At 32.2% G+C, this 23,731-nt stretch overlaps 1 protein-coding gene and 1 long non-coding RNA gene across 4 annotated transcripts; both read left to right on the top strand.

Moving 5' to 3' along the window:
- The first annotated feature begins 665 nt into the window (after positions 1–665).
- On the top strand, positions 666–4,769 carry LOC115969130. Its single transcript, XR_004086874.1, has 2 exons — positions 666–1,444; positions 4,588–4,769. It is a non-coding gene; the product is annotated as an uncharacterized LOC115969130 (long non-coding RNA).
- A 10,123-nt stretch (positions 4,770–14,892) lies between these two features.
- On the top strand, positions 14,893–23,533 carry LOC115969589 (tRNA-splicing endonuclease subunit Sen54-like). Of its 3 annotated transcripts, XM_031089273.1 has the most exons (7): positions 14,893–15,172; positions 17,640–17,757; positions 17,892–18,026; positions 18,149–18,280; positions 18,945–19,334; positions 20,629–20,779; positions 23,010–23,533. In XM_031089273.1, the coding sequence occupies exons 3-6, from the start codon at positions 17,896–17,898 to the stop codon at positions 20,765–20,767; spliced, it is 792 nt and encodes a 263-aa protein (XP_030945133.1). In that variant the 5' UTR covers positions 14,893–15,172; positions 17,640–17,757; positions 17,892–17,895; the 3' UTR covers positions 20,768–20,779; positions 23,010–23,533. The 3 variants fall into 3 exon arrangements, with proteins under 3 accessions (XP_030945133.1, XP_030945135.1, XP_030945134.1); XM_031089275.1 differs by lacking the exon at positions 23,010–23,533 and having other exon boundaries at positions 17,927–18,026; positions 20,629–20,992; XM_031089274.1 differs by lacking the exons at positions 14,893–15,172; positions 23,010–23,533 and adding an exon at positions 16,441–16,608 and having other exon boundaries at positions 20,629–20,992.
- Positions 23,534–23,731: the final 198 nt, after the last annotated feature.

Here is a 23,731-nt window from a genome sequence, read left to right as displayed (position 1 = left end):
TGAGGCTTTAGTGGAAAACCAACGGGCAAAATTTGTGTTTGAGAGGATAGATGATTTGATGTTTCTGCGCCTGTCTTTGTCTTGGGTGTCAGGCTAGTTTTAGTAGCCCTGAAATGTCTCAGAACCTCTTTTTTACTCTGGTACCTTTCTTCATTATTTTAATAAAAGGACTACTTGCTCTTTATGAATCATAAAGAAAAGAATCAACCATTTTCGTGTAAAATGGAAAAAGACTGGCATGGACAGTGACATACTGACATCACTGACCTTGCTCTTAATTAAACATAAATAAATCCAAAATAAAACCCCTCACATGACACCAAAACATCAAGCATTAACGCCAATTCATCTAAAAGATTCTATTTATTTTAAACACAAAATCTATTTTTTTTATTTTACACCGTTATTTTTACAAATAATTTCCTCAATTATTTTATTATTTATCTCAACTAACCAATTTTACCCATTTTTATACGCTCTTTGTTGCTCTTTCTCTCTCTCTCTACCATATTTTCTGATTTGTTGCTCTCTCTCTTCTCTCTCTCTCTCTCTCTCTCTGTACCCACTCTCTCCCTCTCGGTCTATCTCTCTAACCCATCTCTCTCCCTCTCGGTCACAAGCACCGATCCACAGCTCCGATCACAAGCACCGATCCACAGCTCAGTTCTCCCTAGCTCCGATCCACAAGCACCGATCTCTCTAGCTCCGATCAGGCAAGATCCATACCCACGAGCTCCGATCGTTCCGATAAGCACCGATCTATCTCTTTTTTGTTTTTCCGTTTGGGTTTGTTTGTGTGTGGGTGTGTTTGTGTATCTGTTTTTTTTTTTTTTTTTTTAAGCAAGTGTATCTCTGTGTTGAATTTTCTGTGTAGATGTGTTTGTGTGTGGGTGTGTTTGTGTGCATCTGAGGAAAAAGAAGAAGATGAGGAGAGTGGAAGTCTTGGTTTGATGGGTTTGATATGGGTTAGAAAGAGAGAGGCTGAGTCGGTTTGATCTGGGTTAGAGAGAGATGTTGAGATCGGTTGCTGTCGCGGCATGGCTGGCGGCGACATGTGGGCAAATGGGGGGAGTGATTTAAGAGCTGTGGTGGTCGGGTTCTGGGTTTCAAATTGGTTTTGGCGATTGAAGAAGTGTGGGTTTTTATTGGGTTCGTTCAAAATAACGATCTGGTTTTTATTTTTCTGCTCAATCTGGGTTTTTTCTCTCATCGCACATTAGATGTTTTTGGGTTTTGAATTTTCTGGGTTTTGTTCTTGTCTGTTCTTCCTCAGTCTTTCTTTCTCTTTCTTTGACACTCTCTCTCTCTGTGAAAGCTCTTTGTGGGGGTGTCAATGGTGGATCTGAAGTCAGCATTTCTGAAGGTATACTCGGTTCTGAAATTAGAGCTCCTCGAAGACTCTGCTTTTGAGTGGACAGATGATTCTCGTCAATGGGTCGAGCTGGTTCGTTTCCTTTCCATCTCATATTCCTATCTTGTTTCTTATTTGCTTTCTCATCATTGAAGTTCTTGTTTTTGCTCTTTCATATTTGATAAAGTTTCTATTTTTTTCATGGGGTTGATTATTATTTTTACTTTATAGGAAGCTGTAAGTTCAGATGCCATTCCTTACATGTTATCCACATTTTTTGCTTGAAAATAAGAAATCCCAAAAAATCAATCAATGAGAATGACTGTGTTTTGAATGGCTAGCACGAGAGATTTGGGTTAATTGATATTGTGAAAAGAATCTTGGAAAACATTGAGATGGTAAATGGTAATATTCATGTACTAAGAATTAAGAATTGTAGATCTGATGTTAATTTCCTGGGTTTTAAATTTTCCGGGTTTGTGTTCTTGCTCAAATGTTTAATGTGTTCATGTTTAATTTATCAATTTTATCTGGGTTTGTCAAGATTGTTGGCATGAATTCTAATGCGTTCATGTTTAATCTAATGTGGATCTGAAGTTTAATATTGTGTTCTTATATTCTGGGTTTGTGATTTTTGGTTTTTAATTTTGTGTTCTTAAATTTGGGATTGTGTTATTATTGTTTTTGTTCAAAATAAACTTAGATCTTAATTCATGTAATTTTTTTGTATTTAATTCTGTTTTTTTTAGTTAAAATTTGACAAATTAATTTTTAAAATTTAGATGCTGATGTGGCATTGTCAAATAAAATTATTATTATTATTATTATTATTTTAATGTCCAAGTCAGCATTTAGTGTGCCAACTGTATACTCCATTTTCCCCGTAGACGATTTCCGTTAGTGAGGTCACAGTAGGGACTAAAATGGAACATGTTTTTTATTTTAGGCATTAAATGCAGTAAAATAAAAAGTAGGGATCAAAGTGAAAATGAGGTGAAAATGGAGGGTCGAAAATAGTATTTCTGCCTTAATTTAAATATTTGAAAGATGGAGTCCTTTGAAGATATATAATATGTAACTCATTTGATATTAATTATGTAGCTAACACCATTAACATGACTTGTGAATTTTTCTTGTTATCAAACAGATAGGAGTAGGACCTTCAAGTAATTGTACGTGTAAACATGAATATTTAGTTTAATTTTTAGTTCTGGAAGTAATTTAACCATTTATCAAGTGAGGCCAAAATGTGATATCCACCATAGGCCACATCATAATTGGGTTTAAAAAAAAATTTCATTTAAATAATTTGCTCAAAAGTTCATCAGTCGATTTATATGCAACGTAACAGCTGGATCAAAAGTGTTTTAGAATTCCACACAGATATTTGCTTTAGCTATTTAGGCTTATTCTCATAGTTGAACCACCGTACCTCAGCTTTTTTAATAAAACCTCTCTAGGTGTGCTTTCTTCAGTATCAAGGCAGTTCATTAACTCTTAGTTGCATTGTTTCTGTTGTCATCAAATTTGATTCCTATAACTACAATTGAAGAGGAGGTGCAGATATGAGTTGTTGTGGAGCTTTAATGAGGTGAAGATGAGTAAAAAGTACAAGAAAAGAGTGAAAAGCAGAACCTTGATAACAGAGAAAAGAAAAAGTAGAAAGCCTTTCAGTTATCCATGTCTCTAGGTGTGCTTGTTCCTCTATGTCTCCTTTGGTAGAAGCTGAAAAAATAGATAAACTAGAAGGCTATTTTGTGAGTGTTTTATTTTATCTTTCTTTATTATTTTATTCGTATGTATTAATTTTTTATTTATCTTCTATCTAATATAAAGTTATAATTTTTTTTTTTCAAACAGTCAATTAATTCTTAAACTATGTCAATAAATCAATATTTGTTATTGAAAATGAAAATCTGGTTGCCTTTGTCTTACTAGTTGGTAAGATGTTCCTTGAACTAGGGCAGATAATTGTTGAATACCACCAAAACAATCAATTTTTAGGGGATTAAATGCACCATGTTAAAATCTCACCTTTTTGGCATATTTGTATTTCATTTGATGGCATTGCTGGTTATCGTGATAGTGATTTGGAAGTAAGAATTAATTGTAATATCCGCCACCTTAGACGGATGGTAGCTTCTTTAATAATGAAATTATTTTCAAGAATGAGCCACTACTACTTTTGTGTCGATGCAAATAAACCTATTCTTTTCTTTGATCTGTCTTAATCACTCTCAAATGCATTTTACATATCAATTTTTTCATCCAATGTTCTTCAACTCAGAAGATCGTATTAAATTTATTGAGGTGTTAAGAGAATATAGTCATCAAATTGATACGATCAATAAATTGATATGATCAATAAGTTGATACAATCAATTTCTCCGTCCAATGATTATATCTGCTTAAAATATCAATAAATTTGATACGATTTTCTAAGTTAAAGAACGATGGAGAAATTGATATGTAGAATGCATTTGAGAGTGATTAAAATAGACCGGAGAGAAGAACAGGTTTATTTGCATCAACACAAAAGCAGAGTAGTTGCTCATTCTTGGGAAGAATTTCATTATTAAAGAAGCTACCATCTGTCTAAGGTGACGAACATCACAATTAATTCCGACTTACAAATCACTGTCATTATAACTGGAAACGCCATCAAATGGAATCCGATGTGCCAAAAAGGAGAGATTCTAACATGGCGCATTAAATTCCTTATAAATTAATTGTTTTAGTGGTATCCAACAATTATCCGCCCTAGTTCAAGGAACATCTTACCAATTGTTAAGATGAAGCCAACCAGTTCTTCATTTATAACAAATATTGATTCATCGACATAGTTTAAGAATTGGTCAAACATTTGAAAAAAAATAATTATAATTTTATATTAGATAGAAAAAAAAAATTTAATACATACAAAAAAAATAAAAGATAAAAATAAAACACTCACAAAGTAGCTTTCTGGTTCATCTATTTCCTCAACTTCTACCAAAAGAGACACGAGAGGATCCATGCAAGTTATATTTGATTCTTCAACTCAATATGCCCCTATAAACTGATGGGACTCAAAATCGTACATAACAAATGTCCAATATTTTCTTAAGAAACATGTATGATAATCTCTTTGCTTTGTTCTCACTTTTTTTCTTTATTTTTTTAGTTTTATCCATTATTATATATGTTTGTCACTACTTAAATTTGATTTTTTGAATAATGGTATGGCATGCATGAAGTTGGGGATCGTCAAATAAACAAATGGTTTCCTGGCATATGTGCCAAAGTTCTTGATGCCTTAATAAGAACTTACCATGAAACTTGGGTTGAACCGTTGAAGTTGAAGATAAAGATCATTATTTTACTAAGTATTTAACTGAGGTGCCCTTTGGATTTTTGCACCAATTGCACTAACGAGGTTAGAACTTTAACTTTGATTTATATATATTTGTATTTTCGATACTAGTAATGAAATTTTTTTATTACTTTGTATCTTTATCTCCGAAGTTTAAGTTTGTGATTCCTTTAATTATTCATCAATACAAATTGTGTTAGCCTTTTGATAATTGAAATTATGATAATTTATAATTTTGTTGGTCATAACAGGTTCAAGAAAAAAGAACGAGCTCCTCTCCAGAAAGAAACAAGTTCTTCTTTTTTTATTTCCTCTTTATTTATTTTTAATCGCTCTGTTGAGTGATTTACTTGTTTAGGCTACCTTGTTGGGAAGAAAAAAGAAAATAATTTTGAAGGAGTTAGCTAAAATTAAAATATGCTAGTTGTGGTTCTATTACTAATTTAAATTATTATAAATTGTTAATTTCACTAAATTAGCCTTATAAACTAGTGTACTTTTAATTACAAAAGGCAAAACTAATGAAATTTATTTTTTTATGCTTTTGATATGATATCAATAACATAGTTTGTAAGTTTTTTTTAAAGGTAAAACTGGTGGTAGCTTTACCGTTTTTAGCTAGTTAAATATAAATGCGCACGTCTAGTGTGGATTTTAATTGATGAGTTTGATTACTCTTGCATTATCAGTACTGTGCCACAGTGCCGGGCACACTGATGATATCTCTTTGTACAGTGCACCCACGCTTATCTAGAAAATCTTTTCCATTACCCACTGACCAATTACATACCTGCCTTGAACATGTTTATTCCTAAGACTTTCCCTACTAGTTTGTTCATTAGATCAATTAAGTACTCCAAAATTAACAGTGTCCCTTGTAAAGCTGAGATGTTGGATATGTAATAAACATTAATGGTTTCATTAGATCCAATTTTCTATGCATGTATAAGTTGAAAATTGGCTTTGATTTCCTAGAAATTGTAAATTGTACTATGGCTATGGCTCATTTGGGATACGAGTTTGGAAATAACAACATTATATTTAAAACAATGTTTGGCTACAAACTTGAATATCTACTAAGGTTACAATTTTTTTTAATATATTTTTTATTAGATCTGAATTTTGATAAATTCATAATTAGATTACATTTTCCTTTTATATTTATCTATGCTTGCAGGATCAAAGATCATTAATTATGTTATCAATTAAATATTTAAATTTTAAGCTTTTTAGTTTAAAATTATGCATAAAAATTAAGTTTATAGATTGAATATTAAATAACATCTGATTTACACGAAATTTGAAACGTGTAAAAATATAAAGACATGCAGTTAATCCAATAATCAGATTTTCAAAATATGTATTCATGTATTCATGATAGCTTTAGACTACATTAAAGTTTGTAGCCAAATTTTCTCCTATATTTCTGTGTTCTCTTTATAACCTTGCTCAGATCAATTTGAAGTTCTTATAGATTTTTCCTAAATTTCTCTAATTGGTTAGTTTATTAATCATTTAGCTCTCTCGAATTCATTATCATTTTTTTGTTCACATACTATTATGATATTGGGAAACACTTTTTGTTTAATGTATTTATTACTATATTTAAATTTAAAAGCCTCTAGTATATACATTTATCTTTATTTTCAAGAAGTTATTTGTTTTATTGTGAACAATTTTATCTAATTATTGGTTCTTTCCTTTTCTTTACGGATCCTTTATGCAAATTGACAGTCAGGAAGGATATTAAAATTAGACTAGTATTGTAGTGGTTCTTAGTTTGGTTTCTTCTATTAATATGTTATTTAGGAGACTTGGAACTATTTGAATTCTAGGATATATGTCATTTCTATGGTATCTATGTTTTTATTAGCATCAATGTTTCATCTTGATACATGAAAAAAGGAGTTCAATTTTGCATTGCTGCACGATATTCGTATGGCAGGACAATCGATTGTCCTGTTCAAAACTTTGTCCTTTTTGGTATTTAGGTCTTATCTATGTTTCCACGTAGTAGCTAGTAGCCACCCACCAGTTAAAATTAATTATTATTATTTTTTTTTTTGCATGATATATAATTTTAGTCAATTGCATTATGTTATTACATATTTTTTTTATATCAAATTTTACTCAATTACTTTTTATAGTTTATATATAGACAAAGCTTCTCTCTAAATTAGTTTTGAGAGAAATCGCTCAAAACAAAGGGAGAATTCCATATAAGCTACTTTTTTACATTTTCCAATTTTTCTTAACCATATAAATGATAATTTCATCATTTGTGGTGGAAAAACATAAGCTCTTTTATTCTCCCAACTCTTCCACAATTCCAACCAAATGAAGCATTTGTATTTGTTTATGTATTTATAACTTGTCACACCCTCCTTTTAAAGCATGAAAAACGGGTCAATTAGTTTTAGTTTCACTGGGTTCAAATTGTATTTCTTGTTGGTTTTAATTTTGGAGACTGGATTTTTATGGAATATGGAGGCCGAGAGAGAGAGAGAGAGAGTGAGTATTAATACAATTTTGAATTAAAAAGCTTTTTGCAGAGGTGGATAATTTTATCCATCTTTGCAAAAAGAGAGTTCCACGGACTTTAGAGAAAAGAGGGTATTTATATGGGACTAAAATTTGTCAATTTAGCCTAAAATGGTAATGTTTTATCACTATCTATTTTTTAAACCTAGTTAAACGATGCCATTTTGCCTTGTATCAAAATTTTAAAAATCATAATACATATATTAGGCTACGGTATGCAAATCGGTTTCAAATTCAATCTTCGATCACTTCACTGCACTGGCATTAGTGCACCCCAACTATGGTTCATTTGCTGCGGCTTCGGTCAATTGCTTCTCACCTTTCCATAAAGTAGCTTTTTTAGGTGCTAAAGAAATTTTTTTAGCATTTTTAATGTGAATGCTCTTAGAACTTGATTAACTCTCTTTCTTGTGAGTGTTTTGTTTCTCAATTAAAAAAAAAAATTGATTCACTTGTGCTTGTGCTTTGTTTTGGGTAAGTCAAAATGAATCTTTTGTCTTCCTTAGTTATTTTGGTGTACCTATACATTGCTCTATCTTCCTCTCTTTTTATTCTTTGCCTTTCCGTTTATTCTCCAAACATTTCATATCTCCTCACCTCCTTCAATTAATGGAAAAATTAAATCTCTCTCTCTCTCTCTCTCTCTCTCTGAGAGGAAAAAAAATCACGCCAAGCTTCTTCCTTTTTATTAAACTAGGCACCAAGGTTAAAATTGCTCAAATGGTTTGAATGTCCCCCCATCTTAGCCCTACAGAAAATAAGACTACCGTTGGCAAAGAAAAGATGTGAAATCTGTGGACCATTTTCTGCATAAGGAAAAACCTTTTAAATCACCACAGTTGATAGCTTTTTGAAGTAGTCCATTAAGTCCCTCAGAACATATCAAAAATAAATAGGGGGCAAAGGAGCCTGATTCCTTTGGTAGGTTGAATAAATCCCGGTGGTTCGCCATTGACAAGTACAGAATATCATACTATGCTGATGCATTCCATGGTCAAACATATCTACCTTTCATGAAAAACCCATTGTAAACTCCTCATTTTATACCCAGTTAATAAACTTAACCTTTCATGAAAAACCCATTGTAAACTCCTCATTTTATACCCAGTTAATAAACTTAAACCTCGGTCCCAATAATGAGCTTTACATGTCTACAAAAGGTAATTAAAGTTATTTTGATAGTTTGGAAGTAATTACAACTCAAAAGTGCTCAAGTCACTTTAAAAACGATGCTGAAAAATAACATTTTCTCACTATTTTACCCATAACTTTTGATCCACAAAGCATTTTTTAGTGAGGTTTGTTTCTTTAGAAAGTAGACATCCTAGGCTTTAATTTGAATACAAAATTTGCCTAATTTGGACTTAAATTAAGTACGTTATGACTGTTTGAATTTGGGTCAATTAAGCAGTCGAAATTAGAGTTTTTGGAGAGCATGGGTATGCATGAATCATGCTTGCATACACAATGGCAGCTCTACATGCAAGCTAGGGTGGTCATAGGATCACCGTGACTTGCAAAAAAATGTATATATACACTTGCCAAAAAACTATTATGTGCTAAACTAACCTATTGTGACTACCCTAAAAAAATTTTGAACACCCTAACTTGAGAATTATAAAAATTTGAGTTTAACAAAAATAAGACTAGCGCTACTACATTCACAACATTTTTACAATAATTTTATAACAAATCTAATGTAGTTAGTTGTTATTGATTCTAATTTAGGCCAAATACTAATATTATTTTTTTACTCACCAATAACAGTTTTTTGCATAAGATTTATTGTAAAAATGTTATGGACATAGCAATACTCCAAAATTAATTTTGCCGCCAAACATAATTCTTAATCACTGTTTTTTTTAAAGCTTAAATAACAACAATAAATATTAGCTCAAATAACAACAAATATAAACCAAATAAAATCAAGACAAGACCAAACAATAACAAGTGAAAAAATTATTCAACAAAAAGCCTATTATAAAACAAAATAATAAAATTTGTAACTCGTTCAACCTATTCAATAAAAAAAAAAACTTCATTTCATTTTTATTTAAAAAATCGTACCAATAAAAATATTGTGGTAATTTAAATTTCTTAGTGACCATCCTAAAAAAAATTCTTAAAATCGTCACTGTGTGTACACATGCCTCGATCATACGTGCATATGCCATTTTTCTGGATTCTAGAACATTAGCCTTAGGGGGCCAAAACATCATTCTTTGATGTGAGTCGGCCCCTAGACTCTTGAGAACATCCAAAGACGTCTAAAAGGCCACAAAAATCCTAGTTTAAACATATAAATACAACCTTATGCCTCCAAACTCAAACCCTGGCTAGAGAGAGTTGATTTTTGACCTAAACTCATCCAAGAACACTCTCATCTCTAGATATTTTGCACTCACAACCACTAAGCACGTTTTTGGCTCTTCAAAACCTCTTTCTATCACTCATTAGGGTGGAAACTATCTATCTCATTCCAAGAAATGTTTTTCAAAGATTCTTTCTAAAGTTTTCAAGAACATCTTTTAATTTTTAAGTTATGATTACTAATGGACTATTAATATATTTGATTTTCTTGATTATCATTCAATCTTGTTGTGTAGGCATTGAGGGACCAGTTAAAATATCCACCAAATTGTATTCCATAAGCAATGTGTGTCTCTCTTCATGGCTTTTTCTTGATTTGGATCTTTTATAACTTGTGTTCTTGTTGTTCTTAATTGATTTATATGTTATACATGCTTAGAAATATGATTTGTTTTGTTTGGTTTAAGTTTGTTGTAGCTCACCATATTTTGATTGCAGAGTTGAATAATTGGATATATTGATGAACATGTTTTGATATGTTAAGTGTTGCTCTTATTTGTTGTTAGATCCAATACATGTTTAGGAATAGATTTTCATTTTGTTTATCTTTGATATCTTTGTTGCTAGTTTAGGTTGTTTAGTTGTGTATTAGAAGTATGCTAGGGTTTGTTAAATTGCTATTTTGTTTGTTGCTTTAAAACTGTGTTTCTGGGCATGTATGTGTCCGTATGCTTTATGTATACGTATGCATACTCATGCCCAAAAACTCAAATTTAGGGTTCTTGCAACTTTGTTTGTTTTGTTTTGTTTTAATTCTCTGTTTAGGTCTTGTTGAGTCTAGCTTTCACATGTTTAGGTCTAAGGTTAGTAGAATAACATGTTTCACATGCTTGGATTAATAAATTAACAATTAGGGTTTATGTTTTGATTAACCACATGAACATTCACGAAAACTTGAACATGCATTGATGCATAGGTGCTAAGGTGTTATGGTGCAGTGAGGTAAGCCATGCATAATTACATGAAGATGCATTTGATTTGGTTGATGAACATGATGAACTTTATTGATTAATAAACATGATGAATATGCTTGATTAATTCTCTTGATTGGTGATATTGTTTTATGATGTGCTTGCTGCCCTTGGATATATATTAAATAAATGATAGGGTTTTATGCTATGGATGAGTGTGGGACATAAGCCATGTTTAGATGTTAGACGTATGTTAATGTGTGTGAATTTAGAATAACATGTTAGAGGACCCTTTGATGGGATTAGGATTTGGAATATAATGAGTGGAGGCCGACAAATGGGGTGACTAAGGTTGGGTGCCTAACACCTTCCCATCTTCATACCTAAACTCCGGACACATGCTCTTGTAAAGATCGGTCCTTCCACAATGACGCTATAATTATAGTTCCTAGATATAATTTAGGTAGCGACTCTATTTACACCCTTCGCCATGGTTCACCCTAGGCCATGGTGTACTTCCCATAGATTTGGGGAAACACAAATACACAATTATGGGTGCTTATGCCCACACCCATTCTCACCATTAACTTTTCAAGAAAAACTCATTCTACCCTATCATATGCCTTGCTTATATCTAGCTTCATGGTCATGTATCCCTACTTCCTAGTCTTTTTATTCTGCATATTATGTAAAGCAGGGTGGCTCCAAGATTTTTGTCTGGGGGGCCAATAAGAAACACAAGTTGTATAAAATCTAAAACAAAAGAGACTTGAATATATCAATATCACCAAAAAAAAAAAAAAAATGAAATTCTACAATTGTTTTCTACAAGGTTTCATATTTTGAAACCGTTGTATGATAGATTCATTATCAATCTTATAAGTTATATCTTTATCAATGTACGCAGTCAAACAATTATTCAGATCCCCCATTTGATTGCGCAGTTCATTCTTGATATATTTCATTGTTGAAAAACTTTTTTCCACTGTTGCAATCACAACAGGAAGGGTCAGAACTAACTTCACAAGCAAATATACTAATGGATATATAACATCCTTATTTGTCTCCACCATCTTTCTAGCAAGGTCCCCAATTCCTTTAAGCTCAAAAAACTCGTCATTGGAGCGCATATCAACAATGTAAGGGTAAAGCTGATTATCAAGTGCCAATACATCTATCTCAAAAAAAACAGATAGATAGAACTTTGCAAGATGGGTCATATTTTTTTATATCAAAAGCCAGAAACAAATCACTTGGATTCAAGCAAGCCATACAAAGTAGCAACTCAGTAGTCGCCTCTAAAAAACGATTATTAAGCTCTTGAAGTTGCAAATCTATGACTTCAAATAATAAATCAACATGATAGTGATGTAAATTTGTAATTTGTGGGGCGTTGCGTCGTGGCCTAATGATACAAAGCCTTCATTATCATAGGCTACATTAAAAAAAGAAAATCCTATATATAAAAAAAAAAAAAATAGTTAATAAATATTAGAATTTAAAAAAAAAAAAAAATGGGCAATCTAACTAAATTACTTTTTAGCGTAGTCTTACATGTTTAATATTTTTATAGTTATTTGAAAAAAAAAAAAAATTATTGCGAGTATTATTTATTAATTAATTTAGCCACTTTATCATATATAGAATCACTTTATCATTAAGCTTGCATAATACAACTAGTAATTCGCATCTTTCTTTCTTTAAAATGTGTGATTTTTATGGGTTTCAGTTAGCTCAACTGGAAAAGTCTCTAATGGTTGAATAAGAGATCTGGGATTCAATTTGTTATAAGAGATAGCGGAATTTGTTATATCTCCACCTCCACGTATAGGAGTGTGGACTAGAGTTGGAGAAGAGGGGTGGGGGGTGGCACGTGACTTTGAGTGGGATGTACTTAAAAAGGATTAGGCATAAATACACTTTTGGTCCCTACATTTTGGGCCATTTCTTGATTTAGTCCCTAAATTGATTTTGCTCCTAGGTTAGTCTCCGAAATTAGAAAATCGTTTTTATTTTGATCCTTGCCGTCAACCCACTAACAGAAAAATCCTATGTGGCTAACAAAGGGCACAAGTGGCATGTTAAATGCTAATGTGGCTAATAATTTAATAATAAAAATACCACGTTAGCATCCATGTTAGCATTTAGATTAATAAAAAATGCTAGTTCAAAACAAATTAAAAATAAACATTAATCTAATTAAAATATTAAAAAAAACAATTAAAAACAAATATCTGAATTGTTAAAAGTTATTAAATTATTATCAGTTTCTAAATTAAAATTAAAAAAGTTAAATTATTAACTTTTTGATCTCTCTGCCGATTCACATTCTCCCTCTCTTTGATCTTTCTCCCCAGTTGATTCTTTTTTTTTTTTTTGATAAACTCTCCCAGCCGATTGAATGCTTTGAAATGGGGTTTTGTGGATTAAGTTCTCAAGCTCAACCATGGAGTTTTATGGATCAGTGGAGGCGAAGGATCGGTTTGGGGTGGTGGGTCAGTTTGGATTCATGGGTTGTGGATTTATGGATGTGTTGTGCTGCAGTGAAACCCAAGACCGGTGGTGGTGGTGGTGGTTGCGAAGGATCGATTTGAGGTGGTGGGTTGGTTTGGATTTGTGGGTTATGGATTTGTGGGTTGTGGATTTATGGGTGTGTTGTGCTGTAATGAAACCCAAGACCGATGGTGGTGGTGGTGGTTGTGAAGGATCGGTTTGGGGTGGTGGGTTTTGGATTTGTGGATTATGGATTTGTGGGTGTGTTGGGTTGCTGTGAAACCCCAAACAGGTGGTGGTGGTGGTTGCAAAGGATCGGTGTGTTATGTTGTAGTGATGGTCCCCATGGCGAAGCCTCAAGTGCAAAGCCCAGATCGGTCCTCATGGCGAAGCCCAGATTGTTTCTAACGGCGAAACCTCAGGTAGTGGGTGTTGTGAAGCCTCAGGTAGTGGGTTTGTGGGTGTTGTGAAGCCTAAGTCAGTCCCCATGGCGAAGCCACATCTCTACATTCTTTTGTTCTTGTTATTGTGTTTGAATATTCTTTTTGTGGGTTATTGGATGAACACAGATCTACAAAAAGTTGGCTATTGTTTGTGGGTTTCTATTATTTTGTTCTTATGTTTGAATATTCTGGGTTGTTGTTCTTATGTGTTCATGATCAAGATGAACACATATATTAATTGATTTTATTTTTAATTTTGTTTTCCTCTTTTTTATTTGATTAAAATTGATAAATTATTATTTTTTAATTTAGACACTGATAATAATTTTATAACTTTTAACAATTCATATATTTGTTTTTAATTGTTTTTTTAATATTTTAATTAGATTAATGTTAATATTTAATTTGTTATGACCTACCATTTTTTTATTAATTTAAATGCTGACATGGATGCTGACATGATATTTTTATTATTAAATTATTAGCCAAGTCAGCATTTAGCATGCCACTTATGTCATCTGTTAGCCACGTAGGATTTTTCTGTTAGTGGGTTGACGGCAGAGACCAAAATAGAAACGATTTTCTGATTTCAAGGACTGACATAGAAGTAAAATCAATTTAGAGACCAAATCGAGAAATAGTCCAAAATATAGAGACCAAAAGTGTATTTACGTCAAAGGATTACTAGTTGGATTATGATGATCAAGGATAGGCAAATCAGGTTCAGAGTTTGAATTAAGAACACTCATATAGGGGGTGTTTGGTTTGTGTTTTCAAACAACAATTTTTAGTTTTTAAACAATATTTCACGTATTTTCACATACTTTTTTACTCACACATATTTTTACAAATGTTTTCAAATAACAATTTTCAGTTTTTAAATGCATGTACCAAATGGGCCCTAATTTCTCTATTACCAACCCGATCGAGATTCATTCCTTCCTTTCTTGCTGCTGAGGCTCCGTTTGGGAGTTTATAAGGGAATGAAATGGAATGATTATAAAGGAATGGAATGAAATAGAATTGAGTTAAGTAACTTTAATTGGATGTTTTAAAATAAATGAATGAAAATGAATGGAAATGAATGGAATATAAGTAATCTTGTTTGGGAGTAACATGGAAGAAATGGAATGAAATTATTTTATGACAATATTACTATTAGACCCCTATTTTAAAATAAAAGATTAAATATATAAGGATATTTTGATAGTTTTAGTAAAAAAAACTATTAAATCTAATTTCATTTCCTCCTATTCCTCTTAATTTTGGGAGAATGAAAATTTGAGATTTTAAAAAAATAGAGAGGAACGAAGGTTTCTTCTTACCTATTCCATTCTCTCTTCTCAAACAATGAAAAAAAATTTTCATCCCCTCCGTTAAAACCCTTAAATAAAAGAACGAAAAAATATTCTAATATTATTCTTTTTATTTCATTTCATTTCCTCTTCAAGCGACGTCTAGAGTTTAAAAGGCTAGTTTCGAGAAAAATTCAAATAAGAAAAAGTTGTTACTAAAATAAAAGATCCAAGGAGAAAACATTGCGGTTCCAATTCACAACCAGAAAGTCTAAGGACGATTCATTGACTCTCTGGCCACCGTTCGTGGAGGAGCGAGGTCCATTTTCGTTGTCGAAAGGCCAGCTTGGACTCCAGAAGATTTGCACGCCTCTCCTCCCGGTGACTTGCGTCTCCGCCCTTTGCAGACCGCTTTGGTAAGCAAAAGGCAATCTGATTTTTTCAATTTTCCTTTTTGATTTTATCATCTTAGTCTTACATTGTTCAATCCAATTTTTCTATATTATATAAACATGTCTGGGGTTGATCAAAACCCAATTAAATATGTTTAAGAGAATCACGGTTTTTTTTTCACAAGTACCCACTAGCACGAAATAAATGAGCATTCTCGTTAGATTTCATCTTGAGCACGTATTAAATGAAACAAAAGGCTTCTATATGCTAAAAGATAGGCCAACCCCATCAACTGTTCGACAAAATGTCTTCGTGAAATTATAATCTTCTTGGTTAAATTTTTTATGTCTGTTTTGTGAAAGTCCTTCGTTTTTGTTTGGATAATTTATTGTTTCTTTTCATGCCAACCCAGAATAAGATTTGTTTTGCTGATAGTTTATTGGGTTTCTGTTGATTATGCCAACTTGGTTTAAATGAAGTAAGATGACATCAGTTTCTTTTATTTGTTAGTATGTGTTTTATTATTTTAGGATACAAACAAGTTTAGGAAGTAAGCCAACTTTAATTTTGTAAATTTTTGCTTTCTAAAGTACAAATAGTGATTTATCATGTTAAATTTATAGTTTATTTGATTATTTATCATGTTTATTTGGTAGTTTGTTTCTATGTTTCTAATTTTTGGTTTGATTCAAATTTTTGGATTAATCTTCTTAAATTTAATTATAATCTTGAAATTAAATTTAATTACTTGGGTCATTTTAATTACTTATTCATGTGAAGATGTAAACAGACTGATTTCACTGTCAGAGTACTTTCTTCAATGTGAAGAGTTTCTTCATATTGCAAAAGCAATAGCAAATAACATGTGGACTTTGTATTAGGAACTCAAGGTTAAGTGGGACTTGCAAAGACTTTTGGCCTCCCTTTTTTTTTTTTTTTTTTTCTTTTTTTGAGCAAAGACTTTCGGCCTCATTTAATATGCTTGTATTGTGAGCTTTAGATGCTATTAGTTTAGAAATAAATGTAAGAGCTCAGTTTGAATGTCAAGCGGTATCTTGGATAGCCAAAGGCACACAATGGTTAGGGATAGCAGCATTCACTTATATTTGCCTCTTAATTTAAATCTCATTTTTCATAATTGCTAATTAGCATGTTACATTTTCATATTAAAAAAATAATCATTTTATTTTAAAAAATAAAAAATCGCCTTCAATTAAAATATAGAAATAACACAAGCATTTGTTAGATTTCATTTTCAATAATTTTTAGGTGCATAGCAGGGGTTAGCGACTAGTATCTCTAGCACCGGTATCCCTTGTGAAACGTATCCTTTTCTTCCATAGTTTTAGGCTTTTAACCTCTGTCTCTGTCTATGTCTCTCTTACACACACACTGCTGTGTGAGCACTCATCACTATCGAGCTCCTTTGCAACCCGTTTACAGTTCCAATCGAGCGATGGTAAGTCTGTTTCTCTTCATTCTTACTGGATTTCCCTTTTTTTTTTTTCTTTGGTTATAATTTCCTCACATAGAGAGCCTACCCTTTAGCCTTTTCAGTGAGACCCAGATCTTTGATTTGCTGGGTTTTCCTTATTTTCCTTGAATTTCATTCCAGTTGGGTCATTTAACTTTTGTGGTTTCGATTAAAATTTTATTTGGAATAATTATAAGCTCTGTTTGCTGATAATTTACTTGTAAAAGATGAGAAACTTGTCATTGCTGCTTAAAATTTAATTTGCTTCATTTTCATTTATCTTCTTTATGTGACCTATTGATATGTCTTAGTGATTTGGTGAGATGCATTGGGTTAGCTAATGTGGTGTTATATGTTTCAGCTGAAAATTTAAGTCCTTGAAATTTAAAGTGATCACTTTTACTCCTTAGATGACGTGACCAAACTAAAAAATGAGATGTCATCACTCCATAGGGATTAAAGGTGATCACTTTAAGTGTGTTTTTGGGACTAAAATCGATGACTTTAAGATTTTTAGGGACTAAAAGCAGTCACTTTAAACTTTTGAGACTAATATTGCTCATAGACTAAAGTTTAGGGTCCAATAGTGTATTTTGCCGTATTTTTTTATTGGACAAATTCGTGATACAATTATTTATCTTTAGCTGTGTTCCCCAATCATTTTCAAAATTTTCAGTTGGGGAACCAGAAGAGTTAGCTGTATTTTGGTTGGGGAATTCTAAAAGATGAATTTAGGACGAAGGTGTCGTTCAATGGATAAGTATATTGTCTTTCCTTGTAACAGTAATAATTTGTTGTGACTCCTTACAAATGTATAAAAATCTTGAAATTTTATTCCCATTGCATCATAATTGAAATCTCTATCTTGTGAAGTTCGCCTATGTCTACATTGCCACTTTATTAATGCTAGGTGGTGTTTTAATTATGTCGACCGCGAGTTTTTTTTTTTTAATAATTAAATTATGCTGACCATTTGTGATTTGTAATAAATTTCTTTCACATATTTCAAATTGCAGGATTCATTCCTTAGACCAGAACAGAAGAAGCTAGAGCCACCACTAACAACCAAGTAAAAGAAAGGTGTTGAACAGTTGGTATTCAAAGTGATTTGAGGCTGTACCAAGGTCTGTTTTGGTGAGTATGTTTGTTAAGAAAGCTAAACTCTTGGTTGCAGTTTTTTTATATGCATTTTTTCAAGTAATGAAATGGGCTTAACATAAGTGTGAAATTTTTTTTTATTGTTTTGTTTTTTTTTTTTGGATAAGTAGCATAATGGAGGCTGTGGATTGGGAAAATTCTTCAGGAGTATCAAGTGATACTGAGGAATATTTGCAAGATACAAAATATGAGGATGATGAGGAACTCCATTTTACATCTGGGTTTATATCCAAGTTGCAGTTTAGGTATAGAATTTTTCATAAAATTGACTCTTTATGATATTATAAATATTCTCTCCCCCCCCCCCCCTCCCCCCAACCCCTCTCCCCACAGCGGTGTAACTTTGGGTTATGGCTACAATTTTCAGGAAAGATAAATCCAGGGCTCATTGGATTAACGAAATGGGAATGGCTGAGGTTGTAGAAAACAAGGGTAAACTGTGGAGGACGATGGGAGTAGTTCGTAGTGGCAAGATTTATTACTCAATTGAGGAAACTTTGTATGTGAAATGACATTTTTTTTTAATGATTTTTTTTATCTCTTATTGTTTCTTGGTTTTTCTTTCAAAGGAATTAATGAATAAGTTAATTATTTGTTTTTGGTGATATTATGAAACCCAGTATTTACAAATCTAGAGCTAAATATATCTTACTGTTCTTTATTCATAGTGTCTTTTATTGTCACTTATTTATCTTGGTATCTTTATTTGAGGGACACTTAATTTTCTGAAGAATCCTTTGCTAATTAAACATTCCATATTGTAAAGCAGAGCTGGACTTATATGGTTGTCCCCAAAAAATATGACTTTTGAATTTTTTTTGAGCAGATTAGTTTGAAATTTCATATTGTATCTTCGGTAAGAGATTATGGATTACCCTATATAAAAGTTGAAGGACAAAGAGGTATCAGAGAGATACTTCAAACAATGCTTTTCAATAACTGAAATTTCAACCTTATCCATAGTTTTAAGCGACACTTGCAAAATTATACATAGTGTTGTAAGTGAAAGGTAGTATTAGGTAAGTAACCGATAAAAGCAATTATTTTTTTTATAAATATATTTCTTTATAAGTTTTTGAAAAGAAGTAACTATGTATTTGTGTCCTTTTTCATTATATGTTGAGATGGAATCATTTGTGAAGTGTAACTTCTTACTTTTGTAGGTTTTTGATGGAAATAGGCGCATTGCTTCTCTTGGATGACAATGGTACAAGTCTTTCATTAAATGATATATATGCAAAGGTTAGTGGAGGTTCTTGGGAGCTATTTGAGGTTTATAGGCACTTGAAATCTCTTGGTTACATTGTTGGGCGGCATGGCATTGCTTGGTCTATTAAGGGTGCTAAGAGTAACTGTCAATCTGTTTCTCTTCAATGCTCTCCACAAAGCAGTGAAGTGGTAAACTTAGAATCAGAAGATGAGAGTTCCATTGTTGGATCATTTAATAATATGCATATTAATGAAGCAAGGCCAGTTTTTGATGTCTATCTCCCAGATAGCAAGTTTAGAAAATCTTCTCCGGGCGATCCAAGCTTTGTGATCTGCTTAACTAGGTAATTGTATTTGGTAGCTCCTAAGAATGAGTAACCTTCTTATTGGTGGTTGATTGCAAATTGTTATTTATCTTATTATCATATGAAATGTGCTTTTATATTAAAGCACTTTATAGGATAAACCACTTTCTTTTTCAGATTATCTTTTGCTGAAAAAATTTAATTGCAACAATCCTATTGTTAGCTTCTAGTTTTTGATATCTTGAGGAATTTGTTGGGAAAGGATTTACAGCATATGCATCCAGATTTTATGTTTTTCTTATGTATATACAAATATGTTATTTTATATAAACTCCGTCTGTGTCAGTGCTTAGTGTTGTATAGTTTGCTCATAACCGGTCATAAACCCAAAAAAATGAGCAGGTTTGTGGTAAATTGATGGCCATCATAAAATGAAGTCACGTAATTAATCAGATTTCTGCCCCTAGACTTTGACTTAGGTGGGGGTTTGCTTTAGAATAGGTATTAAGTTCATATTTTACCAATTGGAGAAAAGGAATTCTGTACTTTGTTTTTAATTTTAGAAATGTATTAACTTACTCATTTACTAGGCATGAAAGAATAGTTCTCTATTAGTTTCTATGGAAATTAAATGTTGTTCAATTTTTGGATGCTGTACTAGTTAGTATGATTTTTTTTGTTTATTACTTATTAGTATATTTTAAAATGTCATGTTTTCCAATTTTGTTTTTTGACAATCTTAGAAACGTGGGTAGAAGGCGTTTTTGTCTTTTATAATCACATACTTGTGTTAGTATAATGTGAAACATGCATATAATTCCTGTTTGTAACATTTTTGAAATATGAGACAAAAAATAACTACGTTATGGTAGGATTTTTCAACTCTTGACTATCAAACATTTGTTTTTGTTTTTCAATTAGTATGAAGATAATATCTATTAACGTCTAAAGAGGGTGAAATTGAAAAGGCTCCAACAGTTCTCCCAGAAAATTTCTATATCTTCGTTTACAATCATATTTTAATGATTTAATTACTCCTTGGTTATCAACCACTTTAATTTCTATTACTTGGTTTAAAATCGTATTTAAATTTTAAGTGGAAATTGGCATTCTGCAAAGATAGACTTATAATCTCTGAAAAGTATTAAGTAATAATCCCCAAAGTAAAAGTAATTTTTGGTTGAAGAAGATCAGTAAAATTTGGTATTATATTTCATTAATCCATCAAAACTTGTTCTCTTCAGTTGCTTTGAAAGAGATCTATGACTTATTTATTGATATGCATATCTGGTCAAGAAGTTTTTGAATCTTTTATACTTGCCTTCTCTTGCAGGGGTGATCTACCATCCATAGCAGATATTGAAGTCCTTGAGAGGCAATGTGGGGCCATTCCTTTGCGGTTTTGTCATGTAGAGTATGGGCGAGTCAGTTTCTTTTCCTTTAATGAAGAGGAGCTTCCTATCCTGCCCTGACTATTTGGAGTGGTAACAGTTCTGTACTCCATGTTTAAATGCTACTTTGCAAAGATATGAAGAGCTTTATGTACATACTAGGAGTCACAAATATTATAAGCAAGATGTGTAGATCAACATTTATTTTTATAGAAATTGATTTTGCAAAAAATTGTGCAATTTTTGGGCACGGTTTATCTATGTACAGGCTGGGTTTCAATTTTATATACATAACTATAATGTTTGCTAATAATGGGTGAAGTTTCTTGTTTTTATGTTGTTTGATCTCTGTTAGGGAATTATATAGAAATGCAAGATAGTTTAAGCCACCAAGGAAAATTTATCAAACACCTTGCAAAATCTTATTTATTTTTTTGAATTTTATAAAGAGATTTGCTTTCAATAATAGTTTATTATAGTTGGTAAATCATCAGATAGTTATTAAACAATGCTCTTTTAGTCAATAAATCTCACTTTAAGGAACACTACCTTATTATAGTTGGTATTAGAGTTTATTCTCAGATATATTATTCGGTCAGTTAGCTTTTAAAATTTATTTTCTTCTGAGATTTACGATTTTATGGCAGCTGTACTATTAAGTCCGAATTGTTCTCTTCATTAAGAAAATATAACTCTGAGTTGATTCAGATTTGACAAGATCCGTGCACTTAGCAGGCTTAGAGCATTTCCTTTAATCTCTGAAACAGCTTAGAGACTGGCTGTAAAATGGTTTTTAATAAACTTCATTGTTGAAAAACATTCAAGTTTCTTTCATTTTTTAGGTGCAATTATTATAGATGGTTGTAACTTGCACCTATTTTAGCATGGTCACTACAGAGTATCCAGGCAAGTAATGTTTGAGTCATTTGCTTAATTATAGACCATTTGAACTTCTACTCTTCCAACTGAATTTCACCATTTCTTCAATGAAAAACCTGTCCAATCGTATGAGCAATGACCTGATACCTTATCCGTTTTCCTCAACTCACCCCTTCAAATGTCATCAATATATATACTCATGGCCTTTCCAATTGTTGATGAGGTCATACTTCTTCCATACAAGCTTGTTTACTTAACAACTAGACAAACTTTGAGCAATTCAGACACCAGTAGAGCATTCCTAGGAGTCTAACTGCATTGGCCATTACTACAACTGGCATTTCTCTCCTACAACGCACTGCCAATTATTCCCACTCCTTACACTTTATTCTCAAATTGTTATATTTAAGCTCTCCTGGCTTTTCCAATAATATCTTCATCTCCTAACTCCTAGAGGAAGTGAGGTACTCTGTTTCTTTTTTGTTCTAATCCAGTTGCAACTTCTTTAATCTGTTGATCTACAAATTTGTGGTTCCAAAGATGATATATGAAACAGAGCGAAGTGAACCAAAATTCTCAGAGATTATGGATAGACAAAAAAGGAATAAATCTAAGAATCAACATCTAGGGTTGCTTGGAGTTAGTAACAAGCATAAAAACATACCTAAAACTTGGGAGTCAGTTCTTAGGATTGCTTGAAATCAACACTAATCTATTGGGGGAAAATTTCAAAAAAAAATTATTACTCAAGCAAAACGAAACATTAATAAATCCTGGGGTTTTAAACAGGGTTTTCAAGTTACATTAAGAAAGGACAGAAAATAACTGCATAATAAAAATAAAAAACTTCATAATCAAGTGACTATAGAAAATAAATCATTGTCAATGAAAATAGAAACAACTTAAATTTTAGCCTAAAAAGTCTCAATGTTCATTAGCACCAATCAAAATTATTAGGTCGAACTTTTGTGTTGTTTTGTCTAATCTCTTCAAGCTTTCATCTTGGCCATTTGATCTTGCTTGATTGCAAATATTTGTTAGGTGTATTGGTCCTGATTACCCCTGCTTATTTCAATGATCCATTCTTTCTATTTCAAGGTCAAATTAAAAAAAAAAAAAAAGAAGTTTGAAGGTCAAACTAGGTTGTCTTTTTTCTTTTTTGGTAGAATAACTAGGTCTTCTTCAATTGTATTTGGTGTTGAAATTTAGCTTTAAATTTTATGAATTATATTGAATTATAAATTCCATGTTCTAGAGGGTGAGGGTGACTGAATCATCCTTAAGAAGGTTAAATACCCTTTGGTATTTCAGCTTTTATATCGAAAAGGTTTTCTCAGCCTTTTGTTCATTGAAATAGTAAGCAAAGATGGAGATTCTTTTGAAATTAGCTATATAAATAACTTACGCTGATGATAATGAATAATAATAAATTTTTTGGCTGCAGGGGATATTGCATGTAAGAATTCAATGAGTTGGCAAAAAATGTAAAAAGGGTTCAAACGGCGGTTGCAGATGTGTGGTGTGGCAATATGTTTGGGACAAGAGAGGGTCATGGAACTAGATAATTTAGGTGGTGTCAAGAAGGCTCAAGCCATGTACATGAAGCTTGATGTGGTGATTGTCGATTTGGGTTCTTTTCTCGGCCGGATGATATGAAAATTCTGTGCCTTTATTTTAGGTGCTTCTACACATGATCATCGCAAAGCCACCACATGGCATCAGGGTACCATCATGTCAGCTCTAGCTATGTCAGTGTACGTCGCCTGTGCCCGGGGGTTGTTAGAGATATATCATGTCCCTAGAGGACCAAACCCCAACGGCCCAACCTATTGTTATAGATCCATGTACTTGTAAAAAAAGGCAAATTAATCATAGGATTAGCCTAGGGTCTTCTAGTAAATAAACCCTATATTTAGATCATTATACATGAGTTCAATAGTATTGACGTAGCCGTCAAGGGTTTTTGCCTATGGGTATGGTCTGTTGGGCCAAACAACTTTTAAGCTTGTTTCTACTTTTCTTTTTTCTCTTATCAACTCAATTCCTCTCGACTTTAACATGGAAGAAAAAAAAGGTGCTTATATTTTGGTTAGTCCTTTCATAGCTGGAAAACTTGTTATGAGAGCCTATTCATGTTCGACCTTGTCGAATTAGTGATTTTATTTG

Source organism: Quercus lobata, chromosome 11, assembly GCF_001633185.2.
Source record: "Quercus lobata isolate SW786 chromosome 11, ValleyOak3.0 Primary Assembly, whole genome shotgun sequence".
Taxonomy (NCBI): Eukaryota; Viridiplantae; Streptophyta; class Magnoliopsida; order Fagales; family Fagaceae; genus Quercus; species Quercus lobata.
The sequence above is the reverse complement of the archived record's forward strand: the minus strand, read 5'-3'. Positions and strand labels throughout refer to the sequence as shown.

What these genes read in the sequence shown, in the direction of transcription:
- LOC115969589 (XM_031089273.1), top strand. Translation starts at nt 17,896, where the DNA reads ATGGAGGCTGTGGATTGGGAAAATTCTTCAGGAGTATCAAGTGATACT. An exon ending in ATATCCAAGTTGCAGTTTAG is followed by an intron (nt 18,027 to 18,148) that starts GTATAGAATTTT and finishes TACAATTTTCAG; the next exon opens with GAAAGATAAATCCAGGGCTC. An exon ending in TTTGTGATCTGCTTAACTAG is followed by an intron (nt 19,335 to 20,628) that starts GTAATTGTATTT and finishes CTTCTCTTGCAG; the next exon opens with GGGTGATCTACCATCCATAG.